This window comes from Myotis lucifugus, unplaced genomic scaffold (genome assembly GCF_000147115.1).
Source record: "Myotis lucifugus unplaced genomic scaffold, Myoluc2.0 scaffold_257, whole genome shotgun sequence".
Classification (NCBI taxonomy): Eukaryota; Metazoa; Chordata; class Mammalia; order Chiroptera; family Vespertilionidae; genus Myotis; species Myotis lucifugus.
The window spans coordinates 635,081-660,004 of record NW_005871305.1 but is presented as its reverse complement, the minus strand read 5'-3'; the positions used below and the strand labels follow the sequence as shown (position 1 = coordinate 660,004).

The following is a 24,924-nucleotide window of genomic DNA, read 5'->3' as shown; positions in this document are numbered from 1 at the left end:
GAAAAGTTGTCATATGGCAAGTAGGTCTTCACACTCTGCCCAATTCAGTCCTCGTATCAGTGATTTCTAACTAGAGTTTAAGGAGCACGGCAAGCTGCATGGGCTCCCCAGGTGATCCAGACATCCAGCCAGACGTGCTGTGTATACTTTACTACGTGCCAGGCACTGAGATGACTTCCTGTGATAATTACTTTGATGACAAGACAGTATCTTCACTTTCATTGCTGACTTGAATTAGTAATCTATTCGTGCGTTTAACCTAAATCCTACCAATTCATTCAGCTCTCACCGAAGGCAGAGTCATTCTTTTCAGTTGTGAGGTTTATTGCTGTAGAAAGCAGAAACTGCAGGGGCCCAAGGTATCTTCTGCCCCAAGTGGAGAGGCCTAGGAACAAAAAAAATCCTGCAGAAGTCGAGCTCCATAAACGGGGAGCAAAAGAGGAGGACTGGCCTGTTTTCCCAAGTGCTGGTCTTTCACCAACACAGAGAAGGGTAGAGGTTCTGTGGACAGTACCAGCCTGCGGCAGCGACAGCACTTCCAGGTTCAGTCCTGCACTTCTCTTTATCTGCTTCTCTGCTTCCTTCTGTCTCCCTTGCTCTCTGAGAAAGGCTTTGTGATTTGTATTAAAGCACTGGCTCTATCAGCAAAAATTCACATTGTAGGAAACTCTACAGGATGAAAGACCCCAGGTCTTCAGGAAAAACAAACCAAAAAAGTAGAGGGGAAACTTCAAAACAAAACACACTAATTGCAGTCGAAAGACATTATTTGGGTTCTGGATCAAACAAACAAACATAAATATGTATGTATTATGTGCATATACAGTATATTTACTTAACATATTTATATACATTTTAACATATTTACATACTTAATATATGTCTATGTTAGATATTATATGGTTACATTTTTTAAAGAATCCTTATCTTTTAGAAATGCATAGTGAACTTTTAATAAATGAAATGATATCATATGCTTCAAAATAATACAAGAAGGGGAAGAAAATAGGTAGGATATAGGTAAAAGAAGATTGATAATTGAATTAATTGGTAATTAAGTTGCTAATTGTCAAAGCGGGGTTCATTACAATATTCTACTTTTGTGTGTGTTTAAAATTTATTCCTCCACAACAATAATTCTAACTTATTGAAAAATAAGACAGTGCTCTCTGCTTCTTCAGTTTTACTATGGAAACAAGTTAAAATGAAAAAGAAAAATGGGCATTTAACAAATATTAATTCAAATCATGGAATCTTTCATTAAAGGCTTGGCATATTAGATTTTTTACTACAATAACCTAACTTTGATAACTTATTGTAGTCCTTTAAATTAATTCCTGTTATATTAAAATTTTAACATTTGGCTACAAATACCAATTTAAATGGTATTTTTCTATTTTTACATATTTTACACATACAAATTGTAAGTTTGCTTCAGTTAAGTTTACAAAATTTCAACTACATGAACAAGTTCTGTCTTAATATGCACTTACAGGTAGGTGAACTGGTTGCCAGAATGATGTATATGAATTCAAAAAATGTTTACAGAGCCCCAGATATTTACTGAAATTCACCAGAAAGTGCAAAATAATTTTCAGGCATACCTGTGGATGTGTAATATTAATCCAAATGCAGGTAACTGGTAAATTTCGATTTTTTAAAATCATAATTTACAAGTGCTCAATAAATACCATGGCCCTAATTACACCAAGAAGGCTTCTACCAACGAAGAAAGCGGGGAGGGGGACGCCTTTTCTAGAAAGTGGAGGTGATTGGACACAAATCTGGGGTCCACATATTGAGCGAGAGGAGAACCCTTCCGTTTAGGTTAGTTTTATGGTTTGAGTTTAGTTAGGGATGTCTAGGTTTGTTTCTCCAATTATCTACAGCACCAGTTGTGGTTTAAATCATTTATAAGTCTTCTCTTAGCATTAAAACAACCACCACAATAATAATGATGCAAATCCTGCCCAAATATCATATCCCTTCTTGCCCATGCATGGCCTTTTGCTTTTCCTTGAGAAGAGAGAAGGTCTCCGCCCTTTCGCTCAGTAGCCGCACTGCTGGAGGCAAACTGCACAAACTCCTCTTACCCACAGGTCGGGGGCGGGGGGGGGGGAGGGGGGTTGTCCCCCCTTTCCGATTTTTATTTTTATTTTCATTTTTTTAAGCAGGGAGCGTCCTACTGGACTAGTAGGATTTCTACTTAGGCGCTCATTTCACCTAAGACACCGCATCTCCAGGGCAACCGAGAGCAAACGCGGAGTCGCGGGTGGGCTGGGCAGCGCAGAGGACCACCCTCCCGGGACCGCGCCTCTCACCTGAGCGCCGCGGGGGTCGCCCCGCACCCGCGTGGTAAGCGTGTCGTGCCCTGTTTCGTCTTCGTCGCCAGAGCGATAGAGGAGCCGGAGTGGCACGATGCTCTGGCGCTCCAGGAAGCCGTTTTCGTTCCTCCTCTCCAGCTCAGTCAACGAGGCGTCTCCTCCAGGCAGGAAGGGGAGAAGGAGGGAATAGGAAGAAAATGCGAAAATAATGACCCTGACTCACAATCGTCGGTCCTGCGGCCCGACCCCTCCCCTCTGAACATTCCACCTCCCCGTCCCTCCCGGACCCCAGCTGGGAAGGACGCAGGCACCAATCGGAGAGCCTGGGACCCGCTCCTCTGAGCGCATCCAGGATAGGGGCCCAGAAGCAGAGCACCCCTTCCCCATCCGCCGCATGCCTCTTCTTCAAAAGAAAAACAGACATCTGACCAAAGGCTTCTAATGCATCCGCGCGCCCCCACACGTATTTTTGCTCCACTTTTCCAAATAAAAAAAATCTCCCCGCGCACTCGGGAAATGGGGATGCCCCTTTGCAATGCGCCGGAGGGCTGTAGAGATGCCCGGCAAATGGTAGGTCCCTAAGCCACAGAGGGTGGCGAACTTACCTGCCCGGCCGCCGCGCACCAAGGGGCAGGTCCCCAGGGCGCAGAGCAGCAAGATGGGCACGGACGCCGCCGCCGCCTGCATGGTGCTGCCGTCAGCCACCTCGCTGGAGACGCTCAGCTCTTCATGCCGGGTCAGCTGGTCCGACTCCCTGGCCCAGCGCCCCCCGGCTCGCCCGGGCCGCCCCCTCCCCGCCCCGGCCGGTGCTGCGGCGGCCGTGGCGCTGCAGCCTCCACCGCTGCGCTGCCTCAGTGCTGCATTGTGCTTCGCAGGAGCTTCCGCTGGCGGGGGGAGCCTGCGAGTGCTGCATTGGGCGGTTGGCTGTAGCTAAGTGGTTTCTAGCGCCTCCCACCCCATCGCCTGGCAAAGGCTCTGGCAGGCGATGAGCGCTCTGCAGGGAGCGAGCGCCCGGTGCACTCGCCCCGCAGCGCGCGGGCAGGGACGCGCGCATGTCACTGGGAAATGTAGTTCTCTCCCGCGTCCCGCTCATCGCCACCACGGAGCGGATGGTTGCGACCTCGTGACCGTGAGGTCTTCTACAGCATGAAGGCAGGAGGCAGGAAAAGGGCAACAGAAAGAGAGGTCATGTTGGCAGGCCTCTTGGCACCGAGGATATGCAACCGCGCTGCCGCCGGAGCAGTATTCATCCACATCGTCCACAAAGAACCATATTAATGTTTCCCACAATTTTAATAGTTATCAGGAATTATACCTTCAATAATTCATGGTAAGTTACTTACCCAATAAGTATTGATTAAGGACCTACTACAGTATATGCCCGGCAGTTGACTAAGCTCAGGGAACACAACTGTGAACAACACTGGTATAGGAGACACCTGTTCTCAGACGCAGTCGAGTAAACACTGTCTTATACGTAACAGGTGAAAAGTATCCAGATGATGCTGGAGGCGAGTCATTAACTTAGTCAAGGGGAGGCAGGGAGAACCTCCTGAAGAAGGTCTACACAGGCACTTGAAGGATATGCTGGATTTAGCCAACTCTGGAGGATGTTTTTGTCCTTTCTCTAATATCTGTCTGCCTCAAACCTGTATCTGAAAGCCAGACTTGGAATACTCCACTTTTTCGTCTGCTTATTCCATTTTTTAAAAAATTTCAAATGTTAACTCTTGAAGATAAGACAGTAATAACATAATTGTCCACACAATTACCACTCCTGCCTCGGGTGACATGGTTTCAGGTTCCTTTGCCATCATGATGATTTGAAAATACACTCCAGTGTGTCAATGTCCCAGCTAAAGTGTGGTATCCAGAATTAAGTACAACTTAGGCATGGTTTCACAAGCAAACAGTAGAGAGGGACTCCTTTCCCTTGACCTAAATTCTTGCCTATGAGAACATTCTATCATATTTTGGTAGCCACATCTCACTTATTGTCATTTCAAAGACATTTCCCCAAATCTCCAAATAATGAGACACTTAAGAATCCTATATATGACATGTAATTGTAGCCTGAATAAGGAGCTACAAGTTTTCAACAGTACACTTTATACCTTGGATGCAGAAGATTCCAAAATAGTCATTGTAAAACAGAATTAGAACTAAGGCCTGGAATAGCCCTTTACCTTCATCCCCTACATCATGGACCCAAGCTGTGAGCTTGTCATATATGGTCTTTATTATAGTGAGGCACATTATATTGAGGTCCATTAGTCTCTTTTGAATCTCTTTGAAGTAGTGCTCTTCTGGCCGTTGTCTTGCCAGGTACACGTAGTTTTAATTGGCAAGGTTGAAGAGGCAGCCAAAGAAATCCTGATTCTCAGTGAGTTGTGGAATTGGTTAAGAGAACATAGTTCCTTTAGGAGCAAAATAGATAAGACAACCAACAAGGGAATTACTGAATATGTGCCATTAAAATAGATCATCCTCTGGAGGCTGAGAGCAGTTGCTCCAATAAGAAGTCATGATCTCTTGTTTGGTTTTCAGACATTAGTCAGGTTTGCAACCCAGAAATCACCGACTAAAGAAAAGGCCATGTCCCAGGAGGACCCTGCAATACATGTCAAGTACACGTGGTAATGATTCCCCCAATCCTTCCACAAAGGGACTTACCTCATTTACTTCAGTAATTGTGCGCCAGGGAAAGGGAAATACCCAAATATTTGTTGGATGCAGTGTCTGAATTGACAGTGGTACCTGGGACCCAAAGCACCCATTATAGTGGGGGCATCTGGGAGCTAGGTGATAAATAAAGTCCTGACCAAGGTTTCGCTCACAGCCTCTGAATGTATTATTAGAAAAGAAATGCTTAGTACTTCATAAAATCCCCCACATTATTTCCCTGGCCTACAGGGTAAGAATTATAGTGCGGGGGGGGGGGGGGGGCGCGGAGGAAGGAAGGAAAGAAAAAGACACCAAGTAGGAACCTCTAAAACTGCTCCTCCCTTAGCCAAACAATAAATAAATCAAAAACAATACCTTAACCTGGGGTCATGGTGGTGGTAGTGGTAGTGTTTTGTGGTGGTGATGGAGGAATTACTATCCCTGTTAAATATCCAGAAGATGGTTAATTCCCATCATAATCGCATATGGGTCATAAAGAATGACAGTAGACAACCACAAACTGCACTAAGTAGCAGCCTCAATTGCAGTTGCAATGCCAGATGCGGTCTTTTCTATTAAAAATGAACATGGGGGGTGGGGGACACACACATATCCTCGGGTGAGGATTTTTTAAAAAGTTAGAAATGAACATGGCCTCGGGTACATGGTATACAGCCATTTATTTGGCAGACGCATAATTTTTCATCCCTGTCAGGAAAAAAAAAAGGATGAGAAACCATTTGCGTTCATTGGGAAAAGATTATCGTATACATTCTTTCTTTTCCTTTGTTATAAGTTGAAGAGGATGCCATGGAGAATATCACTTTCATCCATTATACTGATGATATCATATTCATTAGACCATTTGAGAAGGAAGTTCCTAGCACATTGGAAACTTTGATAAGACATGTTCTCTAAAGTGTGAAAGATACACCCTAAGATTCAGGTCCTGGCCAGTGTGGGTCAGTTGGTTGGGCATCATCTGTGCAATGAAAGGTTGCTGGTTCGATTCCCACTCAGGGCACATGCCAGGATTTTGGGCTCGATCTTCAGTAGGGGGCGTGCAGGAGGCAGCTCACCTTGATGTTTCTCTCTTCCTCTCTCTCTAAAAATCAATTTTAAAAAATCTTAAAAAAAAAAGACTCAGGGCCCTGCCCCATCAGTATCAGTTTGAGTCAGTGGTCAGGAGCATGCCAGGAAATCCCACCAAAAGACAAATTATTGCATCCTGAGCTTCCCAAATATGAAGAAAGCATAATTCCTGATAGGCCTTTTCAGATTGTAGCAGCAGTATGTTTCAACTGGGGATACTGCTTTGCTAAATGCTGCCAGCTGTGAGCAGAAAAAGCTCTGCAGCCTCACCAGGCAGGTTCAAAGGTTCTAGAGGTATCAGAGGTAGGAAAACTGGAACTTATGGCAAACCCCAATGGGGAAATCACAGCTGAGGCTTTGGGGTTTTAGAGTAAAGCCATGACATCTTTAGTGGCGAATTATGTACTTAAAAAAACTATATATATGGTTTGTATTTTTGATGATGTATGGCAGATGGAGCACCTGACTATGGAGCAAAAACCATCATATGGTCACAACTGCCAATCATGAGCTGGGGTTTGGTCAGATCTTCTAATTCATAACATTGGGCAGGTGCAACAAGAAGCCATTGTAAGATAGGATTGGTTTATCCAAGATTAGGCAAGAGCAGGACCAGAAGGTTCAAGGGAATTGCATGAGCACACAGCCCAGACCCCCATGTCATCCATCGCTGTTGTGTCACCAGACCTGTTCAGAGCGGGGACCTGGCCCTGTCCCAACACAATCCAGGACCTTTCTCGTATCAGACGACCTCCAGGCTCTTGACTCATACAGGAAAGATTTCAAGAATGATTTGGAGTGAGAACAAAAGCAAGTTTTATTCAAGTAGAGACAAAGCATGGGCTCCTGTTCACCAAAGCCTATCTAGTGTTTCTGCCATTGCCTGTGTGAAAGAGGCAGAAGTACGCGTCTGAGTGGATGTGGGCCAACTTGCAAGTGAGTTGTGCACATGGTCAGTCAGTTCCTGGGATTTTATGTGTTCCAGGTTTTTGAAACCTGTGGCACCAAATTTTGTCTCCACCTTCAGGTTGGGAGTTCCTAATATGGTCCATTCAGGAAGTGTCATGGTGTTCACCACCCGCTTGGCCCCCACTTCTACTTGCGATGTCAGTTTTCATTATAATGATGGTACAGTGAGCTTTGGGGTCAGGTCTTTGGTATTTCCTCCATTTGGGGATGATCTGGTTCTAACCAGTCATTGTTGTTGACCTCTGTGACCAAGTCAGGGGTTTTCCTGCCATAAGGTGGAGGCTCTGGTGAGAGGACCTAGAATCTGCCTGTAGATCCTGCTTCCTCATTTCACTTGGGATTTTCCCCTAGGTCCTCGCTCTTAGATCATACCTCTAGGCATATGGGCCATCCCTTAAGACCAGATGAAGAGTAAAAACCCAGACTTAGTTCATGAATTAGTTGCTTCCGTGGGTGCAAGCTGAAAATAGATGGCAACTGCCTTATAGCTGCACTCAGGGGTGGGTGGCTTTGGTAACCAGTCACAAGGGGAAATCTTCCCAATGGGCAGAGCTTCAAGTGGTCTACCTAGTCATCCCCTTTGTGAGCAAAGAGAAGTGGCCTAGATGTAGAGTATTTGTGGACTCAGGGGCAGGGAGAAATTACTTGACTGGCTATTAAGGCATTTGGGAAGAGAATGATTGAAAGGTTGAATACAAGGCGTAGAGGGTTGAATATAAGGGGTAGAGGCACGTGGCATATGGGAATGGTCATGAAATGTATCTTCATATCACACATTATCACCACCCAAAAGTTGCCACAATGGGCACATGAGCAAAAGGAAGATATTGGCAGGGATGAAAGTTATGTATGGGCTCAATAGCATGGGCTCCTATTGACTAAAGCTGATCTAGTGTCTCTGCCATTGCCAATTGTCCAACCTGTCAGAAACGGAGACCAACACTGAGTTCTTGATATGACACAATTCCGTGAGACCACCAACCAGGCAAGTTGATTACACCAGGTATAGTAACAGGCACATTCCAGATGTGTTTGTCTTTCTTCCTCACATCACTTTTTGAGGGTTTACAGATAGATGGTTTGATTCATTGGCATGGCATCATTCCTAATTTCGTGTTTCACTAGGGGATTAAAATCACAAAAAAGGTGTGGGAGTGGGTTCATGATCAGGTGATCCATAGGTCTACGACATACTGAGTCACCCAGAAGTTGCCTGAGTGACAGAGTATTGTAATAGTTAATAGAGGCACCGTTATAGCATCACCTTGAAGGGTTGGAGGTGATATTTTTGAGGATGGAATATAATCTAGGATGTTAAAAACATTTATATGGTGCTGTGTCTCTGCTAAGAGAATACATAAGTCCGGGAACCAGTAGGTGGAAGCAGGAGTGGCCCTATTTGTCATTAGTCTTGTGACCTTCTAGAAATTTTTGCTTCCCATCTGAGCAACTCCTGATTTACAGCCATAATATCATGGGACTCTATTTTTTGTTTTTAATATATTTTTATTGTTTCAGAGAGGGAGAGATAGAAACATCAATGATGAGAATCATTGATGGGCTACCTCTTGCATGCCCCCTATTGGGGATCAAGCCCCCAACCTGGGCATGTGCCCTTGATCGGAATCAAACCTGGGACTCTTTAGTCTGCAAGCTGACACTCTATCAACTGAGCCAAACCAGCTAGGGCCATTGGACTCTATTTTAATAAACAATAGATAAAACCAGAATATCTGCTAAATTTACAATGCTAAATATTTAAAATATTTTTTAGTGATTTCAGAGAGGAAGGGAGGGAAACATCAATGATGAGAGAATACTTGGTTGGCTGCCTCCTGCACACCCCCTACTGGGGATCGAGCCATAACCTGGGCATGTTCCCCGACAGGGAATCAAACTGTGACCTCCTGGTTCACACGTAGACACTCAACCACTGAGCCATTGCAACCAGGCAATAATGCTAAATTTTTATATTCTCGAGATTTCACTTGACACTAGTGTTCAGTGTCATAAAGCACTTATTCATATTCTTATGAAACAATTATGAACAGAGTATATAAAAATGAGTCACAAATTTACCCTACAATTTTTCTGTAATAGGTATTCAATTCTGTAGAAAAATGTAAATATTACCTTTATTGTTAACATTTACATTTGGTTCTGTAAACAAAGTTGGCAAAAAAAACAACTAAGAATTTCTATACATATTTATAAAAATTTCAGTATGATTTTTATCCCGTTTAAATTTATTTTTTTAAATCTAAAAGCCAGTAAATGTAGAATTTGAAGGGAAAGAGGAAAACAGTGATGACAGATTTGAATCATCCTCCCTCCAAATATCAAAACCATCACATATTCCACCATTTTCGGTGTAGCTTGTGAAACCCAAAAATTCTGATGTCTCTTCACTAGTCTGAAATAAGTCCAGTAGAGATTGTGAACTACAAATTCTGTTTTCCTCTTGTGTAATAAGACATTCAGTTCTTTTCTTATCTAAATCCACATTTGGTTCCAGATTTTCTTTTTTATTTCTTCGTAATAATATTTTCACTTTCCGACAGATTTTACCAGAAGGTAAGCTATCCATATTCTTGATGTCACATTCATTGGGTTCCCCGAGACAACTTCGGGATGGAGTGTTTGCCTGAATAGTTCGGTGCTCCTGTGAACTGTTCACTGCTGACAGACCATAATCATGACATATTAAATGAAGGTCCTTTTCCTTCAGATCCTTTGCTGGAAAAAGCACAACATCTGATTTTTGTTTTGGTTGAGATGCACTATTATCTATATTGAAATTAGAAACTTGTATAGATGTCTGTAGCCTACACAGACAATGATCTGTTCTTATTTCTTCCAAGTTGTTTTCATTTATAATTAATTTATGTTTAGAAATATCAAGAATGCATCCCTGTCCATTTTTACCTGGAAATAGATGTGTAAAATTTTGTTTTATGTCATTTTCAGCTGGATTTAATGTGGAATATTGATTTGTTTTCTCATCAAGTCCTCTCAATTCATTTGAAGGGCTCGGGATGTGCTCTGAAATAAACACAAGCTCCTCTTCAGGTTGCTGGGTTTCTTTATATAGAAAACTCCGCTTGATCACCTGTACATTATTTTCCCTGAAGTCTTTCTGAGAAATAGGTTGCAATTCTAGCTTTTCTTTTGGTTCAAACTTTTTCAGGATATTTGCAGTAATAGGAGAAAGGGATCCAACGCTGTATTTTAATCTTTTTAGAAAAAAAGAAAAAGAATTGCCAAAAAAAATATTTCTTAGTAGTTAAACATTAAATTAGTAAAAATCTTTTAAAACTATTTATGAAACTTATTTAACTTAGGCAATATTACAAAAATACAGAAATATCAGCATTCAGACAAATTTAGATGTTTTTAAAGTAATAAACCTCTACAGATATAGCTGAAAACTCTAGAGTACCCCTCTTCCAATCCACATTCTTCCCTTCCAGCATCTTGAATGTGGTGTTTAAAACTCTTTCAACCATATAAATCAAACAAGATGATAGTAGAGAGATTTGGGTCACTTTCATTATTCTGAAAAATTTCTTAACTTCTATGTTGTGATGTACATTAATTTTGTCTTTTCAATTTAGTTAGCAATGTGGAATGAGCAATTATTGGGAAACCTAAGGCAGAAACACATACAGTAAGTCCTCGGGTTACACTGGAGATCCCTTCCTACGGCACAACGTAACACGATTTTCACCGTAAGTCGGAACCCACCTACATAAGCACCTACGTCACTCACATGGAGCACATACACAGCAGTAATGAAGTGAAACAGTAAAAAAAATTTAAAAGAAAGATAACAATTCCTGACCTTTACTTGTGGTAAATAAATAATAAAAAACATAAAGCACATATGAACATGTCGAAATGACAGAACTTTTTTTTTTTATAAATAAATGGGATATGGCGACATAACCACGAAACGACGTACATTGAGTCCGACGTAACCCGAGGACTGTCTGTATTAAACTGGGTATTCCTTAATCAATTATGTTGTTATCTGTACAAGCTGAGCCTTATGGTTCACAAAGCCTAAAATATTTACTATTTTTAAAAAACCCTCCTCTAGACTATAATGTTAAAATGAGGACCTTAAAAGTAATCTAAAATAAACACTTTTGGAAGTAAAGAGGAGAGAGGAAAGAAGTAATCAATCCTTAACCATATTGACATTCTCAAAATATATATTCCATCTAAGAATAGGAAACTTTGGATTTATTTTTAGTTTAAGAAAATAGTTTAAAATTTAAAACTTAGGTGGATAAATTACCTTTTCTTTTTAGGCATGTCCCTTTCATGTTCCACAAATTCAAAAACTAACTTAGATACAATGTTATCAACAACTTGATAGTGATTACTCTGTGCAAAGTTTCTGTGTTGCTCAGTTAAGAGATGCTAAAACAAAACAAAAAAGCATATAAATTATAAAATTATATTTTTAAATCAACAGATACCTTTTTTTGTTCAGGTTTTCTAACATTTACATGTCCCTAAAATTAGGTTTCTAATAACTACTCCAAAGTAATACCTTTTACTAGAACTTCGAAGGATGACAGAAGTAAAAGTTAACTTTTGAGAAACCACCAAAACTACAGTTGACCCTTGAACACAGAGGTTAAGAGGTGCCGACTCCCTCAGTCAAAAATCCATGTAAAACTACACCAGTTGTCTCTCTGCATCTCCCCCACCCCAGATACCAAAATCCGAGATGCTCAAGTTTCCTAACTATGTAAAACAGCATAGATCAATGCATACAGTCAACCCTCAGCATCCACAAACTCCCAATTTCGGATCAAAAACAGTACAGGTATTTCTTTAAAAAAAATAAATAAAATAATCCATATTTCAGTGGACCCATGCAGTTCAAACCCGTTTGTTCAAGGGTCAACCTTACTTTGCTTTTCAGTCTTCCATTTTTCAATAAAAAAAGTCAAATACTAATTTGTGGTTTCAATGTAACTGAAAACAAATGAACTATATCAGAAATCCGAAGATAAAGATGGAGAAAAAAAATAACTTTTACAGTGCTCTAATACTTTGAGAACACTTTTCCCTTTACTACTTTATTTAGCCTTATACAATTACCATTAAATAATATAGGGCTTATAAAATATCCAGTGAATAAAATGTTATAATTAATACACAAGAATCCAAAACAAGAAGCTATAAGGTAGATTAAACACACAAATGAAGTACAATGAATGCTGTCAGGTATAAAAATAATCTTTAAAAAGGAACACATTTGAGAATAGGCAGATGATTCCATTACCCAGTGCTTATAATGGAGAATAGAGAGAAATAACTATTAATTTTAAGAGTGGTCAAGAACAAACATAAATAAGTTCAGTGTATTGGAATAAAACTCACAGAAAACAAAGTTCCTTTTGAATAGGTGGAATCACCAGGCTAATTCTATTTGTTTGATTGCTAATCAGGGAGTTATATCCAAAAGCCTATACCAGGATGATCATAGAAGAACCTCTATCTCAGTGGTTCTCAACCTTCCTAATGCCACGACCCTTTAATACAGTTCCTCATGTTGTGGTGACCCCCAACCATAAAATTATTTTCGTTGCTACTTCATAACTGCAATTTTGCTACTGTTATGAATCGTAATGTAAATATCTGATATGCAGGATGTATTTTCATTGTTACAAATTGAACATAATTAAAGCATAGTGATTAATCACAAAAACAATATGTAATTATATATGTGTTTTCTGATTTACAAGTTGTAATAGTTCCCATCTTTAACTTTCTCTTTATCCCACATATCCTTCCAACTATTCCATTTCTTTCTGCTACTTCAAAGAATTGTCTTCATTTTATTCTCATCCTCCCATTAGTAAATCACCTGCCCATTTATTAATTGCTTAAGCCTGCGATATTATAGTCCCCCATGACTCATCTCTCTTACTCCCAACATCCAATCCACTGACAAATCCCCTTGGCCCCACTTTTGAATTACATCCACAATCTGACCATGACTCCTGACTTCTACTTAGTCTAGGTCTCCACCATCTGTTCTTTGGTCCCAACAATCAGTTTAATTTAGCACTTTTGCATTGTTTATTTCAATATCTACAGGTCTTACTGTTCCCTCATTTCTCTCAGGCCTCTAACTCAAATATTACCTTATCAGTCAGGTATTCCTTATCTAATCTATGTAAATAGCAAAATCACCATGCCTGCTTTATATTTTCTCACAGTACTGACCTAAATATTCTCTCTATATATTCTTTATTCTTTTATTCTAGTTACCTATCTCCCCTCCCCCTCCAAAAAATGTAATCTTTATAAGGGCAGGGAATTGGTCTTTGTTCAATATTTGCTCAGAATAGTGATTCTTACATAGCAGATGCACAATAAATATTTGTTGAATAAATGAGTAAAAATGATTTTTCAATATATATTTCCCCACTTTGGGTTCTTAAAATTTCAGATAATTCTATCAAAAAGAAATATATACTACTTAATAATTTAATGTTATAACCACAGATATCTATTCATAGCTTTAAAAATATCAAACCAAACATAAAATCATGCATACAGTTTCGAGATCTTCATATTTTTGCAAGCAACATTCACAATATCCTTTTTTTTTCTTCTCTTTCAATTGGAGTTGAGTTGGGATTCCATCACATTTATCTCCATCCATTTGGATTCTGATAGAAATATATGATAAAAGGATTAACTGCTGAACATAAGGAATAAAACAAATCAAACAGAATCTGCCATAATCTGCACAGAGTTTTGTATCAACAAATACTTGTAACTTTTTTCTTTTTAAACAATTGAGAAGCAAACTAAGAACGTAATGATGATTCTTGAGCATATTTCAGATCACTTAAGAAAAACAACACATTTTAATTATTTGCAATTTCAATCCCTCTTCCCCCCATCTATCTAAAGTTTCTAAATGTGACACACTTAAAAGAAATTCAGACTTAAAATTTATCCAAGGGGCAATAAAAATATATGGGGGGGGGGGACCATAAGAGCGAACGAACACACACACACACACACACAGCATTAAATTAATTATTTTCATGTTTGTTTAAGTGGATAAAAAGTTACTTAAAGGTTAAACCAACCTTAGTTTAACCTGAGTTTGCTTTTGGATGTTAGATGGCTTATCTATATCAAATGGACTGGAAGGCTTCTGAATAGAGTAATTTATATAAGGCATATTGGTCAGTTGAAGATAAAATGGTCTATAAAGTCTAAAAGAATAAAAAGAAAAATACATGAACATTTTTATGGTTAAAGAAAACACATTTGATGTTTTATATTTTAAAATCATGTAATTCATCTGGAATCTGAAATAAACAACAGAAATCAGTTAGACTTCCCTTCCCAATTCTAGACCCATATTTTTTAACACATTAAACTTAGATACTTACTGGCTCATATCTTCCACCTTTAGAAAAGGCTTTTTGAGTCTACCTGCTTGAAAACATATTAAAACATGGTATTAGATATTACAAATCCATGATTTAAAACAAACAAACAAAAAACTACTCTGGCTAAAAAACAAAACAAAACACACAACACACAAAAAATCACCAACTATGTACCCATTATCCATTTCATTTCAATTAGTTTTAAATCTCAGGTGAGTTATTTTACAATGTCAATCCATTTCAAAATAACAGAAGCTCCGTCTATATTCTGAGATTCTGAAACTAAATGGACCCCCCCGCCCCCTCAATAGACCTATGAGTAGAATTCAGGAGGCTCAAGAGGTTCAACAGGAAAAAAAACAAATTCAACTTTTATTTTTACTAACTTCTAACTGAAATTTGACATTTCCTCAAATTATTCATATAAGTATTACCAGTGCCAGTAATTTTGATACAAATCAAAACAGGTATTTTCCTATCATATTAATTACTACAGATATCTCAAAGCATCATTTATGTTCATTACTTTAAAATTACAGTAATCAGAATCAGTTTTAGAGCTTGACTTTAATGTGTAATTAAAGCATGTATATTATTATTTCATTAAAAATTCTGTTAATCCAATATTATTTTCTTAGTAAACTAATAATTAAAAAAATATATTTTTTAAAAAGATTGCTACAGGGGTACAGGTTCTTAAAAAGACTAGGAACTACTGAATAAGTCATCTGTATTTACATGATTTTTAAGAAAATTATGTTCTGTTTTCTATAGCAAACCAAACACATTTAAGTATATCAAAATACTTACTTCTTGTTTTCTGTATGCCAACACCTACTCTTTTCCCCTAAAAAAAAAAAAAATTTGATAGTGAAAATACTGGGTTTGATAGTATAGTGAAAATCGCAATTACCCTTAAATTATTTTTTTAAAACCATATAGGAAAAGAACAATATAAAAGAAAAAAAATTCATTATAGTCTATCAATTCCAGTCAAGCTGGAATACATCCAATCCCATTGATTATAACCGAAAACTGAACAAAATACAATAAGCAACTACCTGCAGACGGAAAAGTAAACAGAAGCAAGAATATTGTTGAAGGAAGTAAAAACTTAGAGAAAGGCTACCTTTAAGGGGTAAGTTTCCCATCCCCCCATCTTTCTTTTGAAATTTTGCCTTAAGGACGAACCAACCTATAGTCATGGAGTTGGTGGGAAGAGTGAAGCCAGTGATTACCTCTCCTATGCAAACCCCATCTTTCTAGCTAGAAAGAACCTGGAAAGAGGCTCCTGCAATCCAAAGATTACAAAGAGAATCACTGTATTATGTTCTCTTTGATTTCTCCCACCTTTTAGCCCTTTGGGTGGGCCCCAGTTATGAAACTGCAATTGTAAAAGTACCACAAGTAAATGAAATTGAGAAACCTTGACTTTCTTACTAGAGAAACTATAAAAAGGGTCACTTCATACTGGAGAGTGAAGGGGAAACCACAGATAATAGCAAGCTGGAGAAGCGGATCCCTAATTCCCCGTATAAATCCACATAAAAACCAGGGTTAACTCTAAGCTGCATATTCTAAGGACACATACAAAGCAAGAGCTTTGAAAATTGGAACTATAAGATTCAAACTACACTGCCCAAGTCTTGGGCTAATCTATAAGTGATGCATCTGCAGAACAAACAGAAAGCTCCATACAAGTCTTTGAAAACAGAAACCGAGATTAGACCTGCCATCTAATTTGAGACAGAACTGATAATCTGAACAAAACTGGATGACTGCCTGCAGCAGCAACAAAAATCAACCTTCTTTAAAGTATTATCATAGATCTGGAGCCTGAACAACATTTACAATGTCTAATACGCATTCAAAAACTATTTGATAACAGTTTATTCTTATACTGGAGGCCCGGTGCACGAAATTTGTGCATGGGTGTGTGTGTCCCTCAACCCTCTCCAATCTGGAACCCCTTGAAGGGATGTCCGACTGCCCGTTTAGGCCCAATCCTACCGGAATCGGGCCTAAACGGGCAGTCGGACATCCCTCTCACAACCCAGGACTGCTGGCTCCCAACCGCTCGCCTGCCTGCCAGCCTGATAATCCCCTAATCACTCCCCTGGCAGCCTGATCGAAGCCTAACTGCTCCCCTGCTGGTCCGATTGCCCCCAACTGCCCTCCCCTGCTGGCCTGATTGCCCACAACTGCCCTCCCCTGCCGGCTATCTTGTGTGTTGGAGTGATGGTCAATTTGCATATTACCTCTTTATCAGATAGGATTGTTTATTAATTATTGTATTATTTTTCCATACAAACAATCATAAACCTACTTTTGAACACCCTGTATAATAATAAAAAGATCCATTCACCAAGAAGACATAAAAATATTAGATGTGTACACACTTAACCATGCTCAGGACAAAGAATAAGTCATTAAGGTAAAATTTAAAATATTTTTAATTAAACAAAGATGAAAACAGGACATGTCAGCAACAGAAACTCTCATTCATTACTGGTGGGAATGCAAAATGGGATAGCCATTTTGGAAGACAGTTTGACAGTTTCTTATAATACTAAACACACTCTTACCATATGATCCAGCAATCATGCACCTTAGTATTTATTCAAATGAGCTGAAAATACAAAAACCTTCACATGGATATTTATATCCTTAATCTATATCCATACTGGCAAACCTGGAAGCAACCAAGATGTCTTTTGGAAGGTGAATGGATAAACCATGGCACATCCAGACAGTGGAATTTTCAACTATAAAAACAAATGAGCTACCAAGTCATGAAGACAGGAACTTTTAAATGCCTAACACTAAGTGAAGAAGCCAATCTAAAAGGCTATATATATACTGTGATTCCAACTGTATGACATTCTGTAAAAGGTGAAATTATGGAAACAGTACAAAGATCAGTAGTTGCCAGAACTAAGTGGGGAAGGGAGGGGTGAATAGATGGAGCGTGGAGGATTTTTAGGGCATTGAAATTATATTTTAGGGTACTGTATGGTAGACATGTCACTATACATTTGTCTAAACCAAAAGGCAAAAATGAACCCTAACGTAAACTATGGACTCTGAGTGATGATGACTTAATATAGGTTCATCAATTAGTACTACTCTGTTGTAGATTACTGATAGTAGTAGATGTTGTGTGTATACTGGAAACAAGGGGTATATGGGAATATCTGTATCTTCTACTCAATATTGCTGTGAACCTAAAGAAGCTCTAAAAAATAAAGTCTAGCTCTGGTTGATGTGACTTCAGTTAGTTGGAGTGTCATCCTATACACCAAAGGGTCACAGGTTTGATTCCCAGTTGGGGCATACACCTAGGTTTTGGGTTTGGTCTCAGTTGGGACATGTATGAGAGGCAGTTTCTCTCTTACATCAATGCTTTGCTCCCTCTCTCTCCCCTACTTTTCCCTTCCCCTCTCTCTAAAATCTGAAAACATATCCTCGGGTGAGGATAAAATAAATAAAGTCTATATATTTTTAAAAATCTAATATAAAATGTTTGGGATGAAGCTAAAGCAGAACTTAAAGGGAATTTACAGTAAAGGTGGTTCTTTAAAAAGGAGAAATAAAATAAAACTAGCCAGGCTGACCAAGAAAAGAAAAAAAGGCATACGATAATGATATTAGGAATGAAGGAGGAGACGTCACTACAGACCCTATAGACATTAAAGGCTTATTAAAGGAATATTACAAACACTTTTGCCATCAATTTGACAGTTTTAGCAATATGTACAAGTCCTTTGAAAAACACAAACTACCAAAGTACACTCAAGAATAAATAAACAACCCAAGGTTCCTCTAATAAAGAAATTGAATTCATATTTGAAAAATGTCCAACATAGAAAATTTCACACCCCAATAATCTTACTGGTAAATTCTACCAAACATTTAAAAAGTAAAACCGATTCTACAAAAACTTGTCTAGAAAATAGAAGTAGAAATACATTCTAGCACTTTATAAGCACAGCATTATCTTGACACTGAAATCAAAGACATTGAAAGAAAAAGATGACCAATATTTCTCAGGCAAATATATACAAAAAATCCTCCAAAAAAACACCCAAAACATGTTTCTGGTTAACTGCAGGAGGAGGGGGGGAACCTCAAAGCACTTTAAATAAATTAGTGGAGCAAATACATTTATCCAACTTTAAAAATTAACGAGAGTATTTGTGAGAACATAATTAATGTGTTAAAATTTGTGGTATGTCTAAGATTTATAGCTGTCCATTCAAGACCCATAAATGCACCTTCATTGAAATGTTTTAGTACTTGGCAAACCAAAATTATTCCAGAAACTTTTTTTTTCTCATTCAAAAAACAAACAAAAAAACCTGCCAGAAGTGGAATCAAGTTGACCAATTAATCACACATCCTGGATTATAGAGATATTTGGTATTTTTATCATTTTTGTTTGGAGAGAAAAGTAAGATATTTTTCACACCCATGTAAAACAGTGGTCCGGGAGCATATGGGAAGGAAACCGATGGACTGCCCATCTCTCCCTTCCTCTTTCTCTAAAATCAATAAAAACATATCCTTGGATGAGAATTAAAAAACAAAAACCAGCTTTTAATTTTTTTTCCTAGTGCCTGGCACACAATAGACACTGAGTATTTGTTGAATACTAAATGAACAATGGAGGTTACATGTGTAATGAACACCTAGCATTTAAAGATAAGACAGATCTGAACCCTCATAAAGTTTATATTGGATGTAAGGCACTGAAACCTGTTAATAAGTATCTTTCAAATCTTCCGCTCCTCTTCTATTACTACTTTTAAGCAGGCTTTCAACCTTTTGCCTGATTACAGACATATCATCCCAGAATACTCAATATGTGTGTGTATTCAGAATCCATAAATGTCCTTTTGAGTTTAAATTTCCATCTACTTCTATGTTTAATCCAAATAATTTGCAAAGTGCAGTAGCATATTTAGCCTATTTCAATAAAGGAATATCCACCCATCATTTTGCAAAAATCTGGAAGTCATTTGGAAATTTTTTTTTACTTGTAAATGAGACAACCAAACAAATAAAATATTAGCAATTTTATTTAAATACTAAGTAAATTATTTGTTCCTTTCTGAACTGTTTATATTTTATATAAATTAAAATTTATTAAAAATGTGAAGTCACAAAGACTTTATGAATCATTGTATATAGCATGCATATATGGGTATTCATGATGTAAAATATTTCTTAATGAAAATTGTGTTCAAAGAGTTGAAAGGCCAATGTCCAACTGCTAGTCTTGCCAGCAAATATTCTTTACTGGCAATCAGATCTTTCCAAAATGCTTATCCAATCAGTTCCTCTGTTAATAATTTCGCAATAAATTTCCAAACCCTTCAAGAAAAAAATCTAACTCCTTTATATAATGTACAAACTCCTCTATACTTTTATGTGAACCCGCTAATTTTTCCAGCTTCATTTCTTGTCATTCTCTTGCTCTAAGAGTCAATATGTATAATAATACAGAAAATTTGCAAAAACATGCCATCCTACTTATGACTTCATGTCTTTACATACACTCTTCTATAAAATTTATTTTCCTTTTAGATCATATTCATTTAAGGATTGAGTGAAGAGAAGCAGACCACAAAAGGATGGTCTGACAGATAGACCCTATAACAGAACTATGAATACAGTATCCAAGTTTACCTCAGGATATTCTGGCAATAATATATTCTACTTGGCAAAAAAAATCCAGATACATAAACAAAAACCAAACTTGATCACTTTCTTTAATTAAATTAAAAAGAAAGGAAAATAACATACCAAATCTCTTACAGAAGTGCTTGATTTCTTGAGTAAACACAATTCCTTTTTCTTTTGTTCAATGTAGTATCTTATGTCTTTATTAAAAGAAAGAAGGGTTTAAGATTAGCATTTTACCTTTGGAGTTAACAGGTATTTCTTGCAATCAGAATTTTCACTATGTAAAGTTTGGAACCAAGGGAAAGAAATATATAAGAAATAAAAGAAGGATAAAATCCTTACCATCAATATGAATAATTTTTACTCCCCACGATAAGGCATTTGACAATATACTATTTGAAGGAATAAAATCCTGTAAAAACAAACAAACAAAAAAACAAAACAAAACAGTCTGATAGTTTTTCTAAGAAATTGCTATTTTAAATGAGCTGAATTTAAAAATTATTTGAAACAATGTCACTGAACACTCTATAGTTACAGCAGCAATGATAACACCAGTTTTTTCAATCCTGCTTAATATATTCCCATATTCTTTTTCAATCCTGCTCAATATATTCCCATATTCTTGACAATTACTACACAATATAGCCTTACAGTTATTAGTTTCAAGAAATTATTCCATTTAAAAATAGCAAAAAATGCCAGGAGCTTCAGAAATCTTTAGTAATACTTTAAAAGACCACAAGATGGAGATGTTTCTTCATGAAAGTGGATTCTGTTCTTTGTAAAACAAGATACATACTGATATTTAGGCTTTTCCCATGAAAACAAGGAAAGATTTCAAGAACATCTATCTCTATTTTCTACTTGAGTTTTTAATAACAGAATATACACTGTTTTTAAAGTTACTACTTATACTTACATGATCCTTGATAGCTTTTTCAGCTAATAATTTTCCTCTGCTCAAACACACCTATAAAAAGACCAGAGAACAATCAAACATAAAAAGTTTGATTGTGCCTCATTGAAAAAGGTAAAAAGCTAAACTGAATTGAATGTTGTCGAGACCCAAGGTCAGTTCTATAGTAAATTCTATTTAACATGAAAAATAAAATAGCTAGGTTCCTCTGAAACCGTCTAAAAATCAGTAAGTTTACATTTTAGTTTTCCATTAAACTAAAGATGTAACTGTATATATTGTTTTATATGGCATTTCACTTTTTAAACAAAGCACCAGAAAAGCAGTTGAAATGCTGAGTTACAATTAATTTGGAACTAGTCACTGGTGTATAATCTCATTCCTCCAAAAAGCATGAACTAAAAAGATATATTAGGCTTCCTTGTTCTCCTCTGTCTTTGACTTTTTTCTATGTATTTATCTTTTTTTATCAAGTGATATTTCTTATGTAACTCATTTCTTCTATTCCCTGCCCCAATTTTTCTTTCTTCGCAAATGGCTACAGTAGATAAGTTGAGATTTTAAAATGATAATTACATTTCAATCTAAAAATAAGATGAACATTTTAGTTTTTAATCTCTTCCCTTTTCCACATCAAATTAAATCAGTTTAATTTATTCTTCACTGTATCTTCCAACTTATTGACAAAGGAGTATGATGTCAACAAATCTAGAATAGGGGTTGGCAAACTTCTACACATTTTAGGCTCTCCTGGCTTTGTAGTCTCTTTCCCAGCTATCCAGTTCTGCCTTTATTCATTTACATATTAACTGGTTGCAGGAAAGCAGTAAACAATCAGTCAATAAGTAAACACATGGGTATTATGCCTATGTTCCAATAAAACTTTGTGAACAACAAAATTAAAATTTCATTTCAATTCCACTTGTCACAAAATATTTTGATTTTCTCCCTATTTGAAAATGTAAAAACCATGCTTTGGTTTGAAAGCTATAAAAAACAGGTGATGGGCTGGATTTGGCCAGTGGCCATAGTTTGCTAAGCCCTGCTCTAAAACAAACAAAATATTTCCATTTCTTCTTTAAACAATGACCCACTGTTACTTTTAAGTTATAAATTACTCTAAAAAATAAAGTCATACCATCATACCTAAATGCAAGGGTCTATTTTAGGAAGCAGAGTATAACTATACAAGCACTACTGGAAAAAAAAAAATCACCTTTCTGTCAGACAGCAGCCCTATTAATGACTGGAAAGCTACACACAATGTAGACATTGTTCTACCTAAGCAAACTCCGAGGCCAGCCTGCTCTTAAAAATCATGAGATCCTCAGGCTGTAGCCTTTCCGAGCGACACTTAGCACATTTAAGAGACTTACTGAATCTGGAGACTTAAATGAACTTCCATCATGGCTGGGATGAGGTGAAGTGGTTTCTGCAGTATATGCAGATTCTGGACTTGGTACAGGAGAAATCTGTCCAAAGGTTTGTGCAAATTTAGCTTCCTTTTTATTTGAAATAAGATAACTGATATCTTTGCTGAGAAATTCTTCAACTCGCTAAAGGAAAACAAAGTATTTTTAAGTGAGTCATATAAATCAGACTTTTATATGCTAAGCCAGCTTTACACCCTTACCCTTAAGAGTGTAAAATGGTTTGTTTAAAGAGAATTTCCCTACTAAAATGCTTGAAAATCATTACTTAAATGTCTGAATGTAAAAACACATGTACCAAGGTCAGTATTATTGACAATCATTCCCATCCAAAGGCAGGAAAATTGAAATAAGTGAAAACAAATACTAAAGACTTCTAAAATATTTTAAACAGCTATACCTAAATTCTACAGGATCTCACAATATAAACAGGAAAATTTAAAAAATGAAGCAAAGTATGTATTAGATGAATTAATTTCATGTAAGCATTAAGCAGAATGTCCGGCTAAGGCCAGCAGTCCCCTTGGTTAAATGCAAATCACGACTTCCTTCCCCCACAACCCCCTGGCCCAAGCAATTTTCATTAACCAGTATATAAAGTAAGTATTCACTTTTATTAATTCCAGGGATTATAAACTCAAATGCCTACAAGGGCCAGCAGAAATATAAAGGAGTATTTTCATTTTCATTAATACGTGGCCCTCACACTGCCAGAGCTTCCAATTTTTCAAGAGAAGCCAATCTCCTACATGCTTCTAAAAATTGTGATAAAAATGACATAAAAATTTAACCATTTTCAGGTGTATGATACAGTAGTACTAAGTACATTCATCATGTTGTGCAATCATCACCACGACCCATTTGCAGAACTTTTTCATCATTCCACCTGATACTGTATATACATTAAACCAAACTTCCCATTCTCCTTAGCCCTTTTTAATCGCTATTCTACTTTGTTTCTATGGATTTGACTATTCTATATACCTCATATTAAGTGGACTCCCGTATTTGTCCTTTTGTTTGGCTTATTTCGCTTAGCACAATGTTTCCAAGATTCATCCACATTGTAGCATGGGTAGGAATTTCATTCCTTTTCAAGGTTGAATGATATTCCATTGTATGTAAATACCACATTTTGTTTATCCATTTATCTGCTGATATTTGGGTTGTTTCCTCCTTTTGGCTATTGTGAATAATGCTGCTAGGAACAGGGTCTTCAAGACCCTGCTTTTAATCCTTTTAGAAATATACACAGAAATAGAATTGCTTGATCATATAGTAATTTTATTTTTAATTGAGGAGCCCTTATGCTATTTAGCATAGCAGTTGCATTAATTTACAATCCCACCAACAGTGCACAGGAATCCAATTTCCCCACATCCTTATTAACACTTATTTTTTTATAGTGACCATCCTAATGGATGTGAGATGGTATCACATGTGGTTTTGATTTGTATTTCCCTAATGATTAGTGATGTTGAGTATCTTTTCATGTGTTTATTCACCATTTGAAGATCTTTGGAGAAAAGTCGAATTATCCAAATTCTTTGCTCATTTTAAAATCAGGTTGTTGATTTGTAATCTTTATACATTCTGGATACTAATCTCTTATTAGATATGTGATTTGCAAAAATTTTTTCTCTCATTCTGTGGGTTGTCTTTTCACCTTGATAGTGCTCTTGATGAACAAAACCTTTTCATTTTTATAAAGTCCAATGTATCTATTTTTTTTATTTGCCTGTGCTTTCGGTGTCATATCCTAGGAACCAACACCAAATCCAATGCCATATTTTTCCTAAGAGTTTTAGAAGAATGTATAGATCTTGATCTATTTTTAATTAATTTTAGCATATGATAGACAGTAATGGTATAACTTCATTCTTTTGCATGTGGCTATCTAGTTTTCCTAGCATCAGTTGTTGAAAAGATTGCCCTTTCCCTACTGAATGATCTTGGCAACCTATATATGATGACTGATTTCTGGTCTCTCTATTACAATGGTCTACATGTCTGCCGTTATACTAATACTACACTTTTTGGTTTTCCATTTCCTATAGCTTGAGTTACAACTCTTTAGTAGCGAATAAAGTATCACTTATAATTTGGCCCCTAAATAACAGTTTCTTGCCATTTTCCTTATCTAAATCCCAAATTCAAGTAATCTATAATAATAAAAGCATAATATGCTAATTAGACCAGACAGCCAAATAAGCTCCCGGATGTCATCCTGGACGAAGCTGCTGCGGCAGGGGCTGAGGCAGAGGCGGTTAGGGGTGATCAGGCAGGCAGGCAAACACTTAGGGACGCTCAGGCAGAGTGGTTGGGGGCAATCAGGCAGGCAAGCAGTTAGGAGCCAGCAGTCCTGGATTGCGAGAGGGTGCAGGCCGGGCTGAGGGACCCCCCTCGGC

At 37.4% G+C, this 24,924-nt stretch overlaps 2 protein-coding genes across 9 annotated transcripts in view; both read right to left on the bottom strand.

Annotated features, from left to right (window-relative positions):
- ADAM22 (ADAM metallopeptidase domain 22) overlaps positions 1–3,038 on the bottom strand; it is a 175,418-nt gene extending 172,380 nt beyond the window's left edge. The window contains exons 1-2 of the mRNA XM_006099078.3: positions 2,930–3,038; positions 2,322–2,482 (exon numbers count right to left, since the gene is read on the bottom strand). Of these exons, the coding sequence (XP_006099140.1) occupies positions 2,322–2,482; positions 2,930–3,011 (243 nt within the window). The 5' untranslated portion in view covers positions 3,012–3,038. The remainder of the gene's footprint in view (positions 1–2,321; positions 2,483–2,929) is intronic.
- A 5,966-nt stretch (positions 3,039–9,004) lies between these two features.
- DBF4 (DBF4 zinc finger) overlaps positions 9,005–24,924 on the bottom strand; it is a 21,327-nt gene continuing 5,407 nt past the window's right edge. For 3 of the 8 annotated variants that reach the window (XM_006099069.3, XM_023762721.1, XM_023762720.1), the window contains 10 exons: positions 22,463–22,642; positions 21,090–21,140; positions 20,510–20,579; positions 20,288–20,364; positions 15,293–15,329; positions 14,483–14,528; positions 14,174–14,302; positions 13,630–13,744; positions 11,350–11,474; positions 9,005–10,282 (listed from right to left, as the gene is read on the bottom strand). In XM_006099069.3, the coding sequence (XP_006099131.1) occupies positions 9,310–10,282; positions 11,350–11,474; positions 13,630–13,744; positions 14,174–14,302; positions 14,483–14,528; positions 15,293–15,329; positions 20,288–20,364; positions 20,510–20,579; positions 21,090–21,140; positions 22,463–22,642 (1,803 nt within the window). In that variant the 3' untranslated portion in view covers positions 9,005–9,309. Of the gene's footprint in view, positions 10,283–11,349; positions 11,475–13,629; positions 13,745–14,173; positions 14,303–14,482; positions 14,529–15,292; positions 15,330–20,287; positions 20,365–20,509; positions 20,580–21,089; positions 21,141–22,462; positions 22,643–24,924 lie in introns of those variants that run through there. The other 5 variants (XM_023762719.1, XM_023762717.1, XM_023762718.1 and 2 more) reach the window with 5 other exon arrangements.